Source organism: Carassius carassius, chromosome 5, assembly GCF_963082965.1.
Source record: "Carassius carassius chromosome 5, fCarCar2.1, whole genome shotgun sequence".
In the NCBI taxonomy this organism is placed as follows: domain Eukaryota; kingdom Metazoa; phylum Chordata; class Actinopteri; order Cypriniformes; family Cyprinidae; genus Carassius; species Carassius carassius.
The window spans coordinates 19905232-19922326 of record NC_081759.1 but is presented as its reverse complement, the minus strand read 5'-3'; the positions used below and the strand labels follow the sequence as shown (position 1 = coordinate 19922326).

Sequence of the window (17095 nt, the reverse complement as noted above, 5' to 3'; positions counted from 1 at the left end):
ATATTTCGTTTGTAAATTATGTTTTTTATGACAAAAATCATGGCTGCAAATTAAAAATGGTATTGGAGCACGTAATATTACAATTAATACCGTTAAGAAACTTATTTGAAAAGAAAAACAAAAGGTTTAATTTTATTTTGGGGCCCACGGACTTACACCACTACGTCACGACGTAAAAGATTCAGTGAATCGCCCCTTCTACTCGAACTGCTCGAAAGAACCGATTCGCGGGAATGTGTGAGGTCAGTTTGTTGCCCTCTAGTGTCTTGTGGCGCTGTAGCAGTTGTGCTTCCGCCAGCCAGCTCATCTTGGAGCGGTGCTCCGAGGGTATAGCTACAATGATACTTATACTTCTAATTTATTGTACGTCCTTAGGTACCGCTTTTGAGATTAAGTCTATTTTTTGTTCAATATCTGACAGCTGCTACTGTGACTACAAACCAGACATAAAAGGTAAGGTTTGTGGGATATGAACAGCTGTCTTCAGCATGAAGACAGCTAGCGTTAGCTTCTCTAGTAACTTACTCAGTGGGGCTTACAGCTTCACCAGATGAAACCAAAGGATTTCTTTCAAGATAAACATGTAACACTCTATTTCTTTATACCACATACGCCAGATTTATGGTAACTTAGATGTCAGCTGTAAAACGAAATGCTGCATAGTTCACAGTAACGTTATATGTCTGCATCTTTCTACGTTTATACAGATCACTTTTTGACTAGAATAAATGCTAAAATGCATTTGCGATATATTCTTTCTGATGTTGGCTCCATTATATTACTTATTATTACTTATGTTTATAAATACTTTTTTATGTCATACTTAAGTGCACATAATTATATACAAATCAATTTAGCTGAGCAAATTATACATATTTTAGAGTAACAGACATTTTATCATAACAATAAGTGCATCAGTGATTAATTATTGTTAATATAGACCATGTTAATTGAAATCATCCCAACCGTGCCTGTGTTTTCCCAGGTTTAGAGTGGGACCTTTATAAAAACCTTTATGGTCAACATGTGGCCCAGGATATTGTCTCGGAAGCAGTGGTGAATTTTTTACAGGATGAAAACCCTGACAGACCACTAGTGCTGTCTTTCCACGGAGCATCTGGGACTGGAAAAAGTCTGGTCAGCTCTATGATAGGACGACACATCTACGGAACAGCGATGGGCAGTCCATACATCCATCAGTTTGTTCCCACCTTACACTTTCCCTCGACTGACAGGGTGCAGCAGTACAGGGTATGTGTGTATGTATTGATATTTACACCAGTTAACACTAATGTTTAGTTCCTGGATGCATACAGTTCTTTAGTTATTGTTCTTTAACTTGTTCTTGTTTTGCGCTCAGTCAGATCTAAAACGTTGGGTCGAGGGAAACCTCACAGCTTGTGCTCGCTCAATCTTCATCTTCGATGAGATGGAGAAAATGCCTCCTGGGGTGATCGATGTTTTAGAACCACATTTAGGCCCCTTTCATGTTCTGTTCCAGACAAACTACCATAAAGCGATTTATATATTTATCAGGTAAATCAATTGAATATTATTTTAAATGCATATATGGGACAGGCTTCTGTCCTTCAGGGCAATATAACATTTCAAAGCAAAGAATTTTATGTATTAAAGTGATAGTTCACCAAAAACATACTCTCATCATGTCCATTATGCCAATCCAAGCCCTTATGATTTTGGTTAATCTTTAAAAAAATTTTAATGAAACCTGAGAGATATCTGTCCCTCCTGTGAACAGTGGCTTTGTTTGAAACTAATCAATTCATACGAATTAGTTTTTTCTGTTGCCTTTATGACCTTTTTGGATTAAGTTTTGGTTACTTGGACTTTCAAAATTTTCAGGTTTCATTAAAAAAATATTTTGAAGATTAATCGGAGTCTTGTAAGTTCGGAAAAACAGGAGGATGAGTAAATGATAAAAGAATTTTCATGTTTGGATGAACTTTGCCATATCCCTTTACCGGTTTTCTATTTTTTCTCAGTACTGTAGGGCAGGAGGTAATTAACAGAGTAGCGCTGGAGAGCCGCCAGGCAGGTAGAGATCGAGAGGACATTCTCCCGAAAGAGCTGGAGGACAGTGTTGCTGATGCGGTGTACAACAACAAGAACAGTGCGTGTCATAGATCTTCATTGTAATCATGTTAATTGTAGCTGCTAATCTAGTGCTTTATATGTTGCACAATTTTCCTCTGTTAAGTCAATTTAATCTGTGGGTGAACTTTGTTTCCCAGGTGGGTTCTACCACTCCAGAGTAATTACAGAAAAGCTTATCACACGTTTTGTGCCTTTCCTCCCCTTGCTGCGGCGCCACGTGGAGCGCTGTGCCCAGCGGGAGCTCTGTCAGCGTGGGGAGTGTCAGCGGGTAGATGTGGCATCAGCGGTAGGGGGCGCCATGACTTACACACCAAATGACAGCCAATACTTCTCCAGCACTGGCTGCAAATTGGTCCCGGCTAAAGTTAACTTTTTCCTTTGAGGATTCAAGTGAAATCCCTTTAGGATCTTAACAGCAACTCCGAGCACAGAGCCTCTGATGATGGAGCTACAGAGTAAAGTCAAAAAACATTCTCTTATTTGTATGTTTCATCCATGTGGATGAGGTCTGATGAACAGTGAGCAGAATTTGATAACTTAGCTCTGGTTTTACCATTTTTTATCCAGCATGGATCAAGCCTGTTGCTAGTTAATTAAAGGACAGATTCAGAGAGCTGTGTGACCACTGAAACAGCCTACAACACACAGTTTCAGTGTGCAGTTAACTACAAATCAAATGCTCTCAGAACTTCAGGAATTATTTATTTCATCATGGGATATTCATTTAACTATGAAACTAAGTGCTGTATTTCTTATGCTGACCACAGGGGGGCAGCAGTGCCTACTTGAAGCAAGGGTTTTTTTGTCCCACAATACCACTGTAGTTTTTTTATCATATTAAATTTGTAAATAATGTATAATAGCTTTCTTTTAGTATTTAAATAGTTAACCAGATAAATCAGAAAGTTTTTGTAGCTCTTTCAGTACAATCTTACAATGATAATAAGAATGTGTGAAAGTCAGAGTTCGCCCAAACTGAATTCTGTCATCATTTGAAGAGTTCAAGATGCGAAAGTGCTGTTTGATATTTTCTTCTAAAATTAGCATTTTTATCAGGCTCATATGCGTAGGTTCAGTAATTGCTCTTTAATGAAATGATTAGGTTCTTTTCATTGCAATTAAAGTGAAATAACGGAACATTAAATGTAGGGCCTGAATTTCAGATTGCAGACGCTTTTGCATCTAACTCTTAATTTACACACCCTCATGTCATTCCAGACCTCTAAGACTTAACCTTCTTCTGTGGGATATAAAAAAAACAAGATACAAGTGCCTCAGTGATTATATATATTCTTATATATTATTTTATATATGTATATGTATGTGTGTGTATATATATATATGTATGTATGTGTGTGTATATATATATATATATATATCTACATAAAGTTTGGAACAATAGGGAGAGAGTGCACGATTACTTAATTTTTCATTTTTGAGTGAACATTACAGAAATACAGTCAATGAAAATTGTATATGGTACCACATCAAAATTAAGAAATGTTTTATACATAATTTATTTGTATTTATTTTTATCTGAGATTATCTTTTATTATTGATCCGAGGCAAATTACCAGCTTTGAAATATTACCTTCATAAAACTCACTGAAGGATTAGAGCAAATATTCAGTTCCCTTATTTAATTGAAAACACTAAAGGGAAAATGAAATCTACTTTATGCATGAACTGTCCTGATATAAATAGAAATGGAATCTAAGCATATCCAATTTCAGTGTTATTCATTGTTGTTTACATTGTACAGTTATTCTGCACATTCATTTAGAATGGTATGCAGTGTAAAGGAAATAATTATATACTTTGCTATTCCTTGATCAGTCATATCTGTCTTTATGAACAGTTTGTTTTGGCTTTCTTTTTTATTTAATTTGAAAGATGTACAGTAATGCAAAAATTAAATACAGGTACAATGCACAACAATAAAATCAAGTATAATTTGTCAACTTTTCAGATCTTTCAACAATTTGCTCTTCTAAATCCTCAAGATCTTTTTCCCACATGATGTTTTGAATGTCATGAGTGTTTCGCATATGTCCCACCCTACACATGACCGTTCCAAGTCTCTTACTGTGGGAACACAAAACTGTTGATCATGGACAGAATGACACAAAGCCCCCCAACTCCCTCTGACAGCCCGTCTTCCTCCACTTACCAAAGGATATTAAATGTTTCTCAGCAGGAAACGCTAGCAGGTGTTAGTTGGTCTGTTGCCGGTTTGGCGAGAAGGACACCATGACTGTGAGCTGGACATTAAACCCTTTGAGAACATGTTGAATTTGAGTGGATAAGCTCTTAAAGCTGTCCCTACCGTTTCACCTGCATACAAAGCATTAATACCCACTTTGATGACTTCATCTGTCCCATCCACTATACCAAGAGGAAGTGTAGCGACGAGGCCCTCACCTTGGGTGGTGTCAAAGGAAGGATTTTCGACTGTTACAAAAAGCAACAGACTGACCCACCTCCCTCCCCCAAACCTCTGCTCTTAGTTGACCCCAGTGCTCCAGTTCACACGCTCTCCAAAGCGCCTGCCCTTTCCTGGCCACTGGCCCCTTCATTCGGACACCTCTCCATTCTGTCCTAAATCAGGTCTAAAAAGGCACAACATCAGCCCCTCCGCCAGTCCCCTCTGTCCCTGCTACAATACCCCAACCCCCCTCAACATCTGTGAGCACCCCTCTGTCTCCTCATTTTCTCCCTAACCACCCCATTATTGGCGGTCTTTCACTTGTAAATGTGGCCAGCCACAGTGCTGATGAGGCTTTCATCTGCACAGCCCGGGTCAGGCTGGAGTTAGCCGCGGCCGAGGGGTGGGACGGAGGATGCGGTGGGCCTTGTGTGGCCCAGAGATGAAAAACAATCAGCACACTGAGTGAAGTCCTTTTGAGGTGCATTCAGCTGAGACGCTTGGCTAAACCAACTTTTGCCTCTTTCTGGATGTGCATCGCTTATTTGATCGTGTTTTGTGCGGTTGTGCTTTAGAGACTATATTGTCATTATTAATAATATGCTTGTTAATTAAACAGTGTTTTAATATTAGAAAGTCGCATCCTAAAAACAAATGTTTTGGCTCAACAACGAGAATTAATGCAATAGTTTGCATCAGTCTTTTGGAGTTACAACAGCATCTGATTAAATTTAAATTCAAAATTCAAAAAGGTTTTTTAACCAACGAAGATAATTTGTGTTGAAAAAGTGAAGTTGTTCCAACTAATTGAGCGGTGGTCCTAAAACCAATTAATCTTATCTATTTCAGTTAAAGCACATGATGAATGTAATTTATTTAGCATGTAAATTCAATTAATATGTAAGATATTTAGCAACAAATAAACACTTTTAAAAATCAAACATAATTTATTAATGTAAAACATACACATAAAATAACAATTACTTTCAACATTGAGTCCTATCCACAAAGCATCGCAGCTAACAAAATTATGTTCTAAGAATATTTTATTTAATGTTATTTTAGTATCATTCAGATTACAGTTTTATATTTTCAGTTTCATTTCAGTTAAAGAATTAGTCATTTTGTTGTATGTTTTTGTCATTTTTAGTAGTTTAGATTTTTTTATATTAATAGATATCCTTATTTTAATTTTTTATTTTTTTTAAGGTTAAAGTTATTTTAGTAGTAGTCAAGTTAAACTAAATTATAATGTGAAATGATTAAATAAAAAAAGGCTTTATAATTTATTTTATTTCAGGTATTTATTTATTTCAGATGAATTCAATCAGAGTTATTATGGATGCACGCTTTATTTAAGGTATTTTGGACTGCTGAACAGAAACACCCGCCCAACTACAATGAAAGCGCTTAGAAGAGCCAGGACCATTTTTAATATAACTCCGATTGGATTTGTCTGAAAGAAGAAAGTCATATACACCTAGGATGCCTCAATGGCGAATAAAACAAAGGCTAATTTTCCTTTTTGGGTGAACTAACATTAATCCTTTAATGTATAAAAAAATTTTTTATGAATGTCCATGAACAAGGAATAAATAAATTGTATGTGCTAACATTGTTACATGCAAACAACATCAGAAATGTATTAAAGACATGATAAAGTTTAACAAACAATAAATTAAGATTAATGGAAGAACATTTGTTCATAGAGAGTCTTGCCGGAAAAAAAAATTCACACAGTATTAAGTTTATTAATGCAATGTTCAAGTTTATTTCAACAGAACTCAGAACAACACAAAGTAATGTTTGCAATGTAAAGGGTTATGAAGTTAATATATTAGATGTTTTCACTGTATGCAGGCATTTCTTTAGGTTGTGGTGACAGGTCCCCTGAATCTCTTTTTAGAGTGTGTTTTTATCATCTAAACGTTAAAATGTAACAAAAAGATTTCACTTTCTGTCATGATTTCAAAAGTCAATCCTTGCATCATATCGTGCTTTTGTGAGATAACTTGTGGACCGTGTGTCTCTTCATCTCTGTTCTCACCCAAACAATGTGTGGTTACCGCAGCAATTGAGTCTCCAGGACAACAGGTGAACAAAGGGCGAGAGGAGGGGGGAATGCTGGGAGAGGGGTGGAGGGGCACCAGGGATGCCCTTGGCCTCTGTGTGGTCAGTGGGAGACATGGGCCTCTGGAGGATATATAAGAAAATGTCTGTCCAAAATCTGTCCTTCTTTGCAAGCAAGAAATGATTGATAATCCTCTAGCTAACTAAGACTCTGATGCTAACACTGTCACTTCTTCCCTCCACATGATGTATGGCCTCATTTGCTTCCACGTGAGGTGTTGCAACGATAAGTGCAAATTCCACTAACACAGCATATAGTCTTTCAGTGACTCTGTTCTGAAACTGGGAATATGAACCTCACACAGCAGTGCATGGAGAGTAAAACAGTGTCTTTAGGATCAATGGAATTCATTCAGATATAAGAAACTGTTAATGATTTTGTAACAATTTAAATAAGATTGTTTATACATTGTAACAGAAAAAAAATTTATACATTTCAGTAGAAAGCCTGAAATAAACACATTTGCATTGGAAGAATAGATTTTATAAAAAGAACTACTGAAAAGTACAGAATTAAAAATAAAAAAGGCTATGTATAATTTTTCTAAACTATGACAGATGATAATCATAATTGCATGCAGTCCATGACTGCTGCAAGCTGTATTTTTATAAACAAAATTTTATTTGTATTTATTGTAATGTCAAGGGTCTTTTTTATGTCTTACAATAAACAAGAACATTTTGCTACGATATTTATGCTTTGTTTATTTTAAGGTTATGGAACCAAATCTCCATTCTTTTTATTTTTATTTTTTAATATATATGGTTCAAATAAGAAAACGGCATAAATTATCCTTAATTTAGTATTTTATTTAAACAATTTATTGCAATTTTTTTATGCATTTCAGAAGTTGAACAATATGCACTGGTCACTTATGGAATTTGAAAAAAATTGAAAGTCTAATGCAAATGGATGACAACTATGTATTCGTTTAATGCTGTGCTCGTGCTGATTTTAAAAGAGCAAAAGATCTGACCTGTGTGTAAAACTAATCTTGTTTAATCCTATTGGATTAACACGCAGTTTCTTTGTTGTCCTAAAGTCTGGAGCAGACGCGTCATACACCGAGAAGAAATCGGACAAAATCGTCAAATCCTGTCAGCTCGTTTGAAACGAATATATTCACAAATATAAACTTCATTAAACTTCATCGACAATTCAATCGATTAACAAATTAATTTAATAAACATTTCGTTCTTATTTACTAAGTAAACATGCATATAAATATAGAGTTAAAATATCTTAGTGTGACAAATATGTAATTTTTTTTTAATATATTAGCTACTTGAAAAAAAAAACCTCTGATAATGTAGCGCTGAATTTTAGGTTACATTTAGCCTATTTAAATGTAGCATACCGATCAAACCAAACATAACAAACACAATTCTGCTATGAAATTACCTATAATCGTAATAATAACAAACAATACACCATATACATAGCCTAAATTTATGCTGTTTTACATTGCATGAATTTAACGTTCAAGCTAAACCATTTTCTATTGTTAATTCAACACATTACCAACCACATGATAACGAAAAATTATCTTTTAAAAGCTAATCTTTTTATTGATCAAAATGTAATGTCAATTCCAGTCAACTCAAGTTTTCCTCAACATTGCATTTTAAATCATCAACTTGAAACAGCTCTTCATTATTTTAAAAACAATGATGTTAATAAAAGCCACTGATGTGAGAGACGCGTGGGAGCCTCCAGCAACAGATGTCCAGGCACAATTCTCGACTGATCGCTTGACGTTTCACAAGAATTGCGTTTGGACAATCAGCTGCTGGAGCTCATATTTCCATAAACCGCACAACTGTGTGTGAATATTTACTGTATAGGATCCATGCATTCGGGTCCTCGTGCGTTTCTGCTCCTCGGTGGGAAAAAGGCCTTGAAGCACATTGTTTTTTCTTCGCATAATTCAGATGTCCAGCCTTTCAGTACATCGGCTGTATTTCGATTCCTTGGCGGTAAAAATACATCATAATATTTTTCGGTCCTCTTTTTTTCGTTATCTAGAGAAATGTCAGAATAGTAGAAAAAAAATTTACGCTCAGTATCATATTATCCGTCTAAACCTGCAATGTTGCTTTAAGACTGTATGCTCTTTTACCAAAAACAATAGCATATTTCCACAGAGCTATTTTTCGGTTAGCTACTAAAATAACAACGGCGAAATAAAATAATGTCTTACCGGGTAAAGTCAGAGAATAACCAAATTAATTATAAAATATGATCAATTAATTCGTTCCGGTGTTGTAAATAAATTACCAATAGCAATTCACAAAATGTCCCTCGGAAATGATCGAGGAATGTGCTGCTGTGTCGATGCGGTCGCGGATCGTTAGGAGGCTGTGCTGCACCTTCACCAGACACTTTCTTCAGAAGCCACGCCATGTCTGCACCTGTGAGATGTTTCAGATCAAGTATGGAAGACCAAAAAACGAGTAAAAAAAAAGAAACATCGTGATGTGCGTCAAATTCCAGCAGAGGTCTCGTTCCGCGGTGCTGCGAGTCTCCAACTTCAATGCGCAGAATAAATAAAGTTCTTCAACGTGTTCAAGACACGATGCGCGTGACCCTCACAGTTCATGTCAGTGAGGATCGAAATTCATCTCTACATAGGCGTGTATCACTCCCATCCAAAGGACTGTTGTAAATGAGGAGCAAAACACACTGGCAGCGTTTCTGGCTTAAGGATGCGCAAAGGCTCGCGTGACAACTGCGCGGCTTTCTAAATAAACGGCGAGGGCGAGAGTGGGGTCGGTGGTCGCTTGGTACGAGATTTGAATAACACACCAGTGAGTGATAAATGGCCATTGTGGTGAGAAGGGGATGAGTATCCTCTGTCTCATTCGGCGTAGTGACCAGCAGCTGCGCTGGGACCAGCAGCCTCTTAAAGAAACAACACTCGATTTTTTTGTCCATTGCAGTTACAATCCAGTAGTGTCTACAGTGCCATTACGCATTGTGTCCTCGATGACGTTGCCCTTCTCTCAAAAGCCACTCGTGTAAGGGATTACCTGGCACTTTACCACAAAGGAATCGTTCATGGACCCTTCATAAGTAAAGAGGTTTTACAGGCTGCAAACATTCAAATATAGGCAAATATCAATGGCATATAAAAATAAGAATGTCATCCTTGTTTCATTCATGACAGGTTACTTAAAAGCATTTTTTTTTTCTATTTTAATTTAAAAAGTCAAAATCCTTATAGCGACTTTTTCTCAAGTTAGATTTCATTTTAAAAGTTAATTTCGGTATTATAGCCATACACCTTAAAATACTGACTACCATAAATCCACTGAACAATTGCTCAGGGGGGAAAAAAGGTTAATCATATTAGGCTTTTATTTAAACAGGCAAACAATTTGGAGATACAAAACCATTTTTAAAACGCTATATTACAGGTAACAAAATTAACAGAGCACTTTTTTGTCCGAAAAAAAAAAGCTGTGATTAATAAATCATATAATTTTAAAGCAATGTTTATATATATATATATATATATATATATATATATATATATTATTAACTATATATATATTAACTATTAAAAATAGGTTTAGAAGACCATTCACAAAAATAATTACATTTAAGAGGGCTCTGAACGGAGTCTGCAAAATTTTTTCATTACTAATGAAAATACTCAATTGTGTAAAATGACTTTCAGTGAGATCTAGTTTAGGCATTGTGTATTACTTTAAATATTTTTGAAAACAGAGAAGACCCCCTAGTAGGCTTAGAACATTACCCTGAATAAATTTGCACTTTTGTGTGAGCTGTGTGTCCAGCCGTGCCAGTAACCTCTGACCTTTAGTATTGTTTGAGCTGAGAGTGGACCAAGAGATCCTGACCATTCAGAGAAGCTGGGAATGATCCATTGTAAAGGACTGCTCAGGGAATATTTGTCAGTGTAGCTGGAATGTTGACACTCTTTCACAAGTGATATTGTCTTTGAAGTATTGATGAAAGTCTTTGTATGGCACAAGTTTGATTTGGATTCTCTACATCTGTCAGAAATCTCCAAACAGCACTGGTTCAGATTAAATTAGTAATTATTACAATATTATTACTTGATAATTGTCTCCTTTTTTTATCAGTTATGGTGTTAATTACATGAGTGGATTCATAAATTAATAATTGTGCTGAGCTCAATGAAGAATGGTTTTTCTTTTAAGTGTAATAAAACTTTTTGCCTAGACAGCTCATAAAGCCTATAATAACATCTGACGGAGAGACAGGAAACTGACTCAAACTATGTACAGTATATGTGTTGTTGCATTGAACGTGTTTTGTTGATTGAGTGTTCAGTCAGCTATTATTAATTCAGTAACGAAACAAGTGTTTCTTTAAAACTACATAACTTCTGTTCATGTTGTTGGGTTGCAATAAAATGTATATACCATCTTTATATTTTACATATTTATAATAATGATACAAAGGGGTGCAAAACGCTTTTATTTAGAATTTTTTTTCTAACTTTATGCAGCATTGCGAGTGAAAAGTTTAATTTAAAAATTCAATTTCACATTTTTGCTTTGATGACAGCAGCACTTGACCTACATGAACTCAACACGTTTGTTCTCCAGCATGGTTCGAGATGATCCAAAGAACATCTAAATGTCTGGATAAGAGCCACATGATCAATGACATAATTTACTTATTTGTTACCTAGAATCTGAAATATTTATTTTATGTCATATTTATTTTAAAACACTTTAAATTAAGAAAAAAAAAACTTTTACATTGTGTTTAGCAGACACTTTGAGCCATAGCTACTTATAAAAGAAGAAACAAAAAATTGATTTGACAACAGATTTTTGGTGCATTCTCAAATATTAAACATTCAAGAACACATTTCTGAATTAACACGGTTCTCTCAATATCAGAAATGTCTGAAGTCTGGAAACCTCTCGTTGAACATCGTGATGAAAACACCACAATATAGTGCACTGAATGCATTTCAGAAAACACCCAATCAGATGAAATGACACTAAAGGATCATAGTGAGGTCAGTGTTGTCCAGGTTTTAAACCAGGGGTTTCCAAACTCTTTTGCTAAATTGACACCTATATGAAAAAGTTATTTACATAAACACAATGGTTGTTGTTGTTGTTTTAAAAAGCCTTAATACATTTTTATTGCTTTTGCATTTCTAATTGATTGAATCTTCTGCATTTCCTCCAGAAACCTTTAGGGGTCTGAAAATCCAAAATTGGGAAAACCTGTTATAAATAATATAATAGAGCATAAAACACAGGCTGCTGCCTCCCAATAAACTGAACTAGGAATTAGGGCTGTGCAAAAAATCAAATGCGATTTTCATGCACATCTCACCAGTAAAGACGCTCCTGTAATTAGAAGTATATCTCCAGCACGTGCGTTCGGATCAGGGTTGCCAGGTTTTTACAACAAATCCTGCTCAGTTGCTTCTCAAGACTAGTACAAAACTAGCCCAATCGCGCTTCAAGGTGGTTCCCTGATAAAAATTGCTTCCCGGGGTTAAAATATAAGTTTTTTAGCAGGGTTGCCTTGGTAAAAATTCGCATTTTAGGGGCTAAATATCACGTTATTTGTATTGGGGTCGCTTCGACCTGCGGACATGAAAAACAACCTCAGACTTGGCAACACTGGTTGGCATTTACTACACCAAGCCATAATTCACTGACAATCTACACAAAATCGATGTTAAAATCGCAGGCGATTCTTTGTCGATTTTGAAAACGATTTTGTGTTAGTTGTCGGTAGACTATGGCTCTGTGTAGTGAATGCCGCTCCACCTGAACCAGTGTTGCCAAGTCTGCGATTGTTTTTCATATCCGCGGTTTGAAGCAACCCCAATACCAATAACGTGATATTTAGCCCCTAAAAGGCGAATTTTACCAAGGTAACCCTTCCAAAAAATTTATATTTTAACCCCGGGAAGCAATTTTTATCGGGGAACCTCCTGGAAACGCGACTGGGCTAGTTTTGGACTAGTTTTGAGAAGCAACTGGGAAGGATTTGTTGTGAAAACCTGGCAACCCTGATCCAAACACACGTGCTTGAGATATACTTCTAATTACAGGAGCGGCTTTACTGATGAGATGCGCATGAAAATCGCATTCGATTTTTTGCACAGCCCTACTCGGAATATGGAAGAGGCATAACAAAGCTCAACTCCTTCCATACAGAGTTATCAGAAATTAGTATGCATTAATGTCAATTTTGGTTTTGTCCTTTATGACAGTTTCCTTCCCTCTTCTGGGGATCTAAACATGGCAACTCCTTCAGAAAAGAAATACAGTTATCAAACATCTAATGTGTCCGTCAGCTCTGTTTCTGCTCTTCTTTGGTGTCCTGAGGTGGTGAAAGAGTCCTGGATTTATTCTTTCGTGACGCTCTTCTTCCCTCTGCTGGAGAAGTCTGGGGTTGTGAGTCTGTGATATATGTCAGCAGAACATCTACACTCTGCTTCATGACAGAGTCTAGAACATTTTGTTCCTCTTGTGAAAAACGTCCTAAAACATAACGGTCAACAGGCATTTTCCCCGATGGTCGCCCAATACCAATACGCAAGCGTGGCATCACCTGCGGGCACAATCAGCATGTGTTGTTATACTGAATTTCTACAGAAAATCACAACAGCTGATGTGTTGCCCTAGAAAATATTTGCTAACTCACATCAGTATGAAGGCAATCCACACATGATCTCACACCATTGTGACCCCTGAAAGGATGAAAATATGAATCAGTCACCAATTAACTCAATATACACATTAAGAGAGAAAAAAAAGTAGTTATTAATACAAAAATTGTATTATATTCACCTTGCACTTCCACCATGTTTAATGCCAAACTTTCCAAGTGGTTTGTCAAGCTCATCGTGAATCAAGAGAATATGCTCAGGTGAAATTAAATATTTACTGGCTGGAAAAATTTACAAAATAAATAAGAAATAAATTCAGATTTCCAAGGATTGAAATAAGAACAGTGGAAAATGATTATATTATTGTTATGACAGACAATACAGCTCACCTGCTTTTGCCACACTCACGCCATTGATGTTCATTAGCAACTTGGGTCGAAGAACAACCAACTGGATGTCTTGAAGCTGTGTCACAATGACCTCCCCTGAAACCTGTCTGTCAGACCTCCAGCTATCCGGCGCTCCCAATCGTTCAGCTAACGTCGTGAGCACAGCCATACCAACACTATGTCGAGAGCCATTCATGCCAGGGTTTCCCAGCCCAACAACCTGAAACACAACAGCAATACACAATGTGATTCAGTCATAGGTTTATATACACACTAGTACCTATTCTGACACTTGTGCGTAGCCATATTTCATTAGCTAATTCCTGTTTTACTCTACTTTTTACCTATAGTTTCATATAAACGTTTATTGTGCTGACTAAATATGTTGCTTGTAATATACTAGTTGGCTAACAAGTATTAACCAACTAGTTTCAAATAAACTGGTTATACAGTATAACTAAGTATCTACAACTTTATAAATCACTGAATATACTTGTCTCTATTGGGAAAGCGACTAACAAATATATATAAATACTGTTTTTCTTGAGTGTTCGTGTCGTGACCAATTGAAAACTCACTACTGTAAGAATTGGCTACCAGAATATAATGAATAAGTACTTTAACGAACAGTCTTATTGAAAAAGATAAATAGTACGTTATTTACTAAACATGCACTATTTACACAAACTTTAGCATCTGGTTTTTTTTTTTGTTTTTTTTTAGGAACACAGGTTAAACAGTTTATCATAACATGGTAATGCCAAGTAAAAGACTATCTGACGTAGGCCTACCATTTTCCTTCTGTTACAGTCAACCATCGTCTGAGCAGACATCTTCGGGGAAGGCAGCGTGCTCATCCACACTCGGTTGATCAGTTTTGTTATCATCCGCCTTATGAGAGCCATTGGAAATTTAAAAGCTTGTGTCACAGCCGCCCAGACTTTACCTCGCATCGCAACGTGGTGTTATTCATTATGAGTCATGCTGAATTTAAAGTTTACGACACCGGTCTGTTACACAGTTTCGAAACGACTTTCATCAGACGGATCTCAAACGGTGGGCTTTTAGATCTCGGAATAAAAGTAACTCCAAAGCACAGCAACGGCAGTTAATATCTATCGGACATATGTATTGATTTAAAAAAGTTTAGTTTATGATAAGATTGCGATTCATTCGCGTGGATCGCTGGTCCCCTCTGATCCCCCTTGACGAGCTTATATAAGGGCGAATTGTAACATTTGCCTGGGTCTATCCATGGGTCTATCCCACACCGGATTGAACGATATGTCAAACGGAAACGTTCAATGGTGTGGATGTAAATGACAGGTGTTTTTTAATAATAAAAAAATAAAAAATCATTTTAAGAGATTCATTTGTAACCGTGTTTGTTTATATATTTGGCAACGCAAGGGTAACTGAGCTTAGAGAAGCGAAGGAGTTTTGTCTTTACCATAGACTGTATAAAACCATAGCGCCATCTATCTTGATGGTGGAGAGTAACCTTAGGAGATCAAACATAGGTTCATCTGAAAGATTTACATACAGAAAAATTTAATTACCCATATTTTAATAGACAGTTTGTCATAGCAACACCGTGAATTAAAACGGGAGTATTTAATTCTGTTAGCCTGTACAGATATTAATGAATATAGATAATGACTGAAATGTTAATTTCACTTAAGGAGCTAGGCTACTGAATATTAACCCCATGGTTTACAATTACAATAAATAATACATAAAAAAAATACCACACGCGTCTTATAGCATTGTTTCACTTCAAATACAAGCAAACATAAACCTCAAAACTGTTTCAAATTACTAAATTTTTACAAAATATGAATTGAGAAGAATTTATTATTTAAAGTTGTAAATTGAGTATTCACAGGTGTCATGTGAGGTCCACAGGTGCCGGATGAATGCTGGAGGCGCTGCTGGTGGAGAGTCCTGTGGAGATCCAGTCTTGCCAGTTTCCACGAGGAACCATCTGTCAGCTGCAGGGATGCTCTTCTTGTGCTTGGTCAGAGAGGAGGACTGCATCATGTCAGGTTTGAGTCAGGTGTGTGTCACTCATCATCACCCCAGTTCTTTACAGAAGAATCATCTAAAGACATAAGGCAGGAATGTGTTCTGTCTGGAGTACTGAACACCTCTCCAGTTTGTGGTGAACTTCTGAAAGTCTTGACTCTTGCTTTACTGAGGTCCTCACAAGGTAACTGAGTCAAGCAGGCACTCTTGTTTGTTTTGATCGTGACAATTACTAGCATGTGCCAGACTGAGTGCGCCTCCTGTCAACATTTAAACATTGTATCATTTTCATAACTCTCAGACTAGGCGATAGGCCTAAACTTGCCACTTTTTGCTATCAAAAATGAATGTGCTGTAATGGTGTCAGTGGCATTCACAGTCATCTGTAGTACAGAAAATAAATCATATAGTTCAGAGAACACAACTTGACCCTTTTTGTGGGGCATGTTGTCACAGTATTTGAGGTGCCAGAGCCTACATCCTTTACGAGACTTTCTATCAAAATGCAAGCCGGAAAACAAATATTAAAACAGATGTACAAAATGTTGTTTCTTCAGTTGTGTGTTGAGTATACATATCTTTTAAGCGAAATATTTTGATATACTTAAAAGTATAATATTATTTTTTATTATATATTAATTAACTTAATCACAGAAACAGACATCTCTTTATGTAATATGTAAATCATTGGGAGATAACATTAAGTCTACTATATCTATCTATCTATCTATCTATCTATCTATCTATCTATCTATCTATCTATCTATCTATATATATATATATATATATATATATATATATATATATATATATATAAAATTAAGCTATGTATACTTTCATATACTAAATAAAAGAAAAACTTAGATTCAATTCAATTCAATTTAATTTTATTTGTATAGTGCTTTTTACAATAAAAATCGTTACAAAGCAACTTTACAGAAAATTATGTTTCTACAATATTTAGTAGTAGCTTATAAGTGGTGACTGTCCGTTTGTGCGCGTATAACAGGATTTTTCAGAAAAATTAATACAAGACGTAGTCAGCCAGACGATGAACATTATTAACAGCAATTATTATATGATGCAGTCACACTTGTAGCAATATTTGTTATTTCTTTTTGTTGATTCAGGGTTAGCATCATCTGGGGTCCTCTGAGGGTCAGCATCATCTCTTCTCAGGTGTTCTGAATCCAGACTGGAGCTTGGCACGGGATGTAAATCCCGTGGCAAAACATAGAAACAAATAGAGACATCATTAGCATAGCTACGGTTCCAACAAAGTAAAATTAATTAGTTTAACCCAAGCTAAAAAATAAGAATGCATCAGATGCAACTGCAGTCACAATGTAAGAGATACATTATTCGAATGCTTG

General features: G+C 36.1%; 2 protein-coding genes across 3 annotated transcripts; one reads left to right on the top strand and one right to left on the bottom strand.

The window, feature by feature from the left end:
- The first annotated feature begins 213 nt into the window (after positions 1 to 213).
- Positions 214 to 3023, top strand: LOC132140334 (torsin-2A-like). 2 transcript variants are annotated; one of them, XM_059549125.1, is made up of 6 exons: positions 217 to 327; positions 422 to 453; positions 986 to 1251; positions 1361 to 1536; positions 2004 to 2131; positions 2253 to 3023. In XM_059549125.1, the coding sequence occupies exons 3-6, from the start codon at positions 1147 to 1149 to the stop codon at positions 2495 to 2497; spliced, it is 654 nt and encodes a 217-aa protein (XP_059405108.1). In that variant the 5' UTR covers positions 217 to 327; positions 422 to 453; positions 986 to 1146; the 3' UTR covers positions 2498 to 3023. The 2 variants fall into 2 exon arrangements, with proteins under 2 accessions (XP_059405107.1, XP_059405108.1); XM_059549124.1 differs by having other exon boundaries at positions 214 to 453.
- A 9858-nt stretch (positions 3024 to 12881) lies between these two features.
- Positions 12882 to 14893, bottom strand: ptrh1 (peptidyl-tRNA hydrolase 1 homolog). The gene is made up of 5 exons (XM_059549123.1): positions 14489 to 14893; positions 13698 to 13917; positions 13490 to 13589; positions 13344 to 13389; positions 12882 to 13250 (listed from the first exon to the last, which is right to left on the bottom strand). The coding sequence occupies exons 1-5, from the start codon at positions 14648 to 14650 to the stop codon at positions 12990 to 12992; spliced, it is 789 nt and encodes a 262-aa protein (XP_059405106.1). The 5' UTR covers positions 14651 to 14893; the 3' UTR covers positions 12882 to 12989.
- Between the last annotated feature and the right edge of the window lie 2202 nt (positions 14894 to 17095).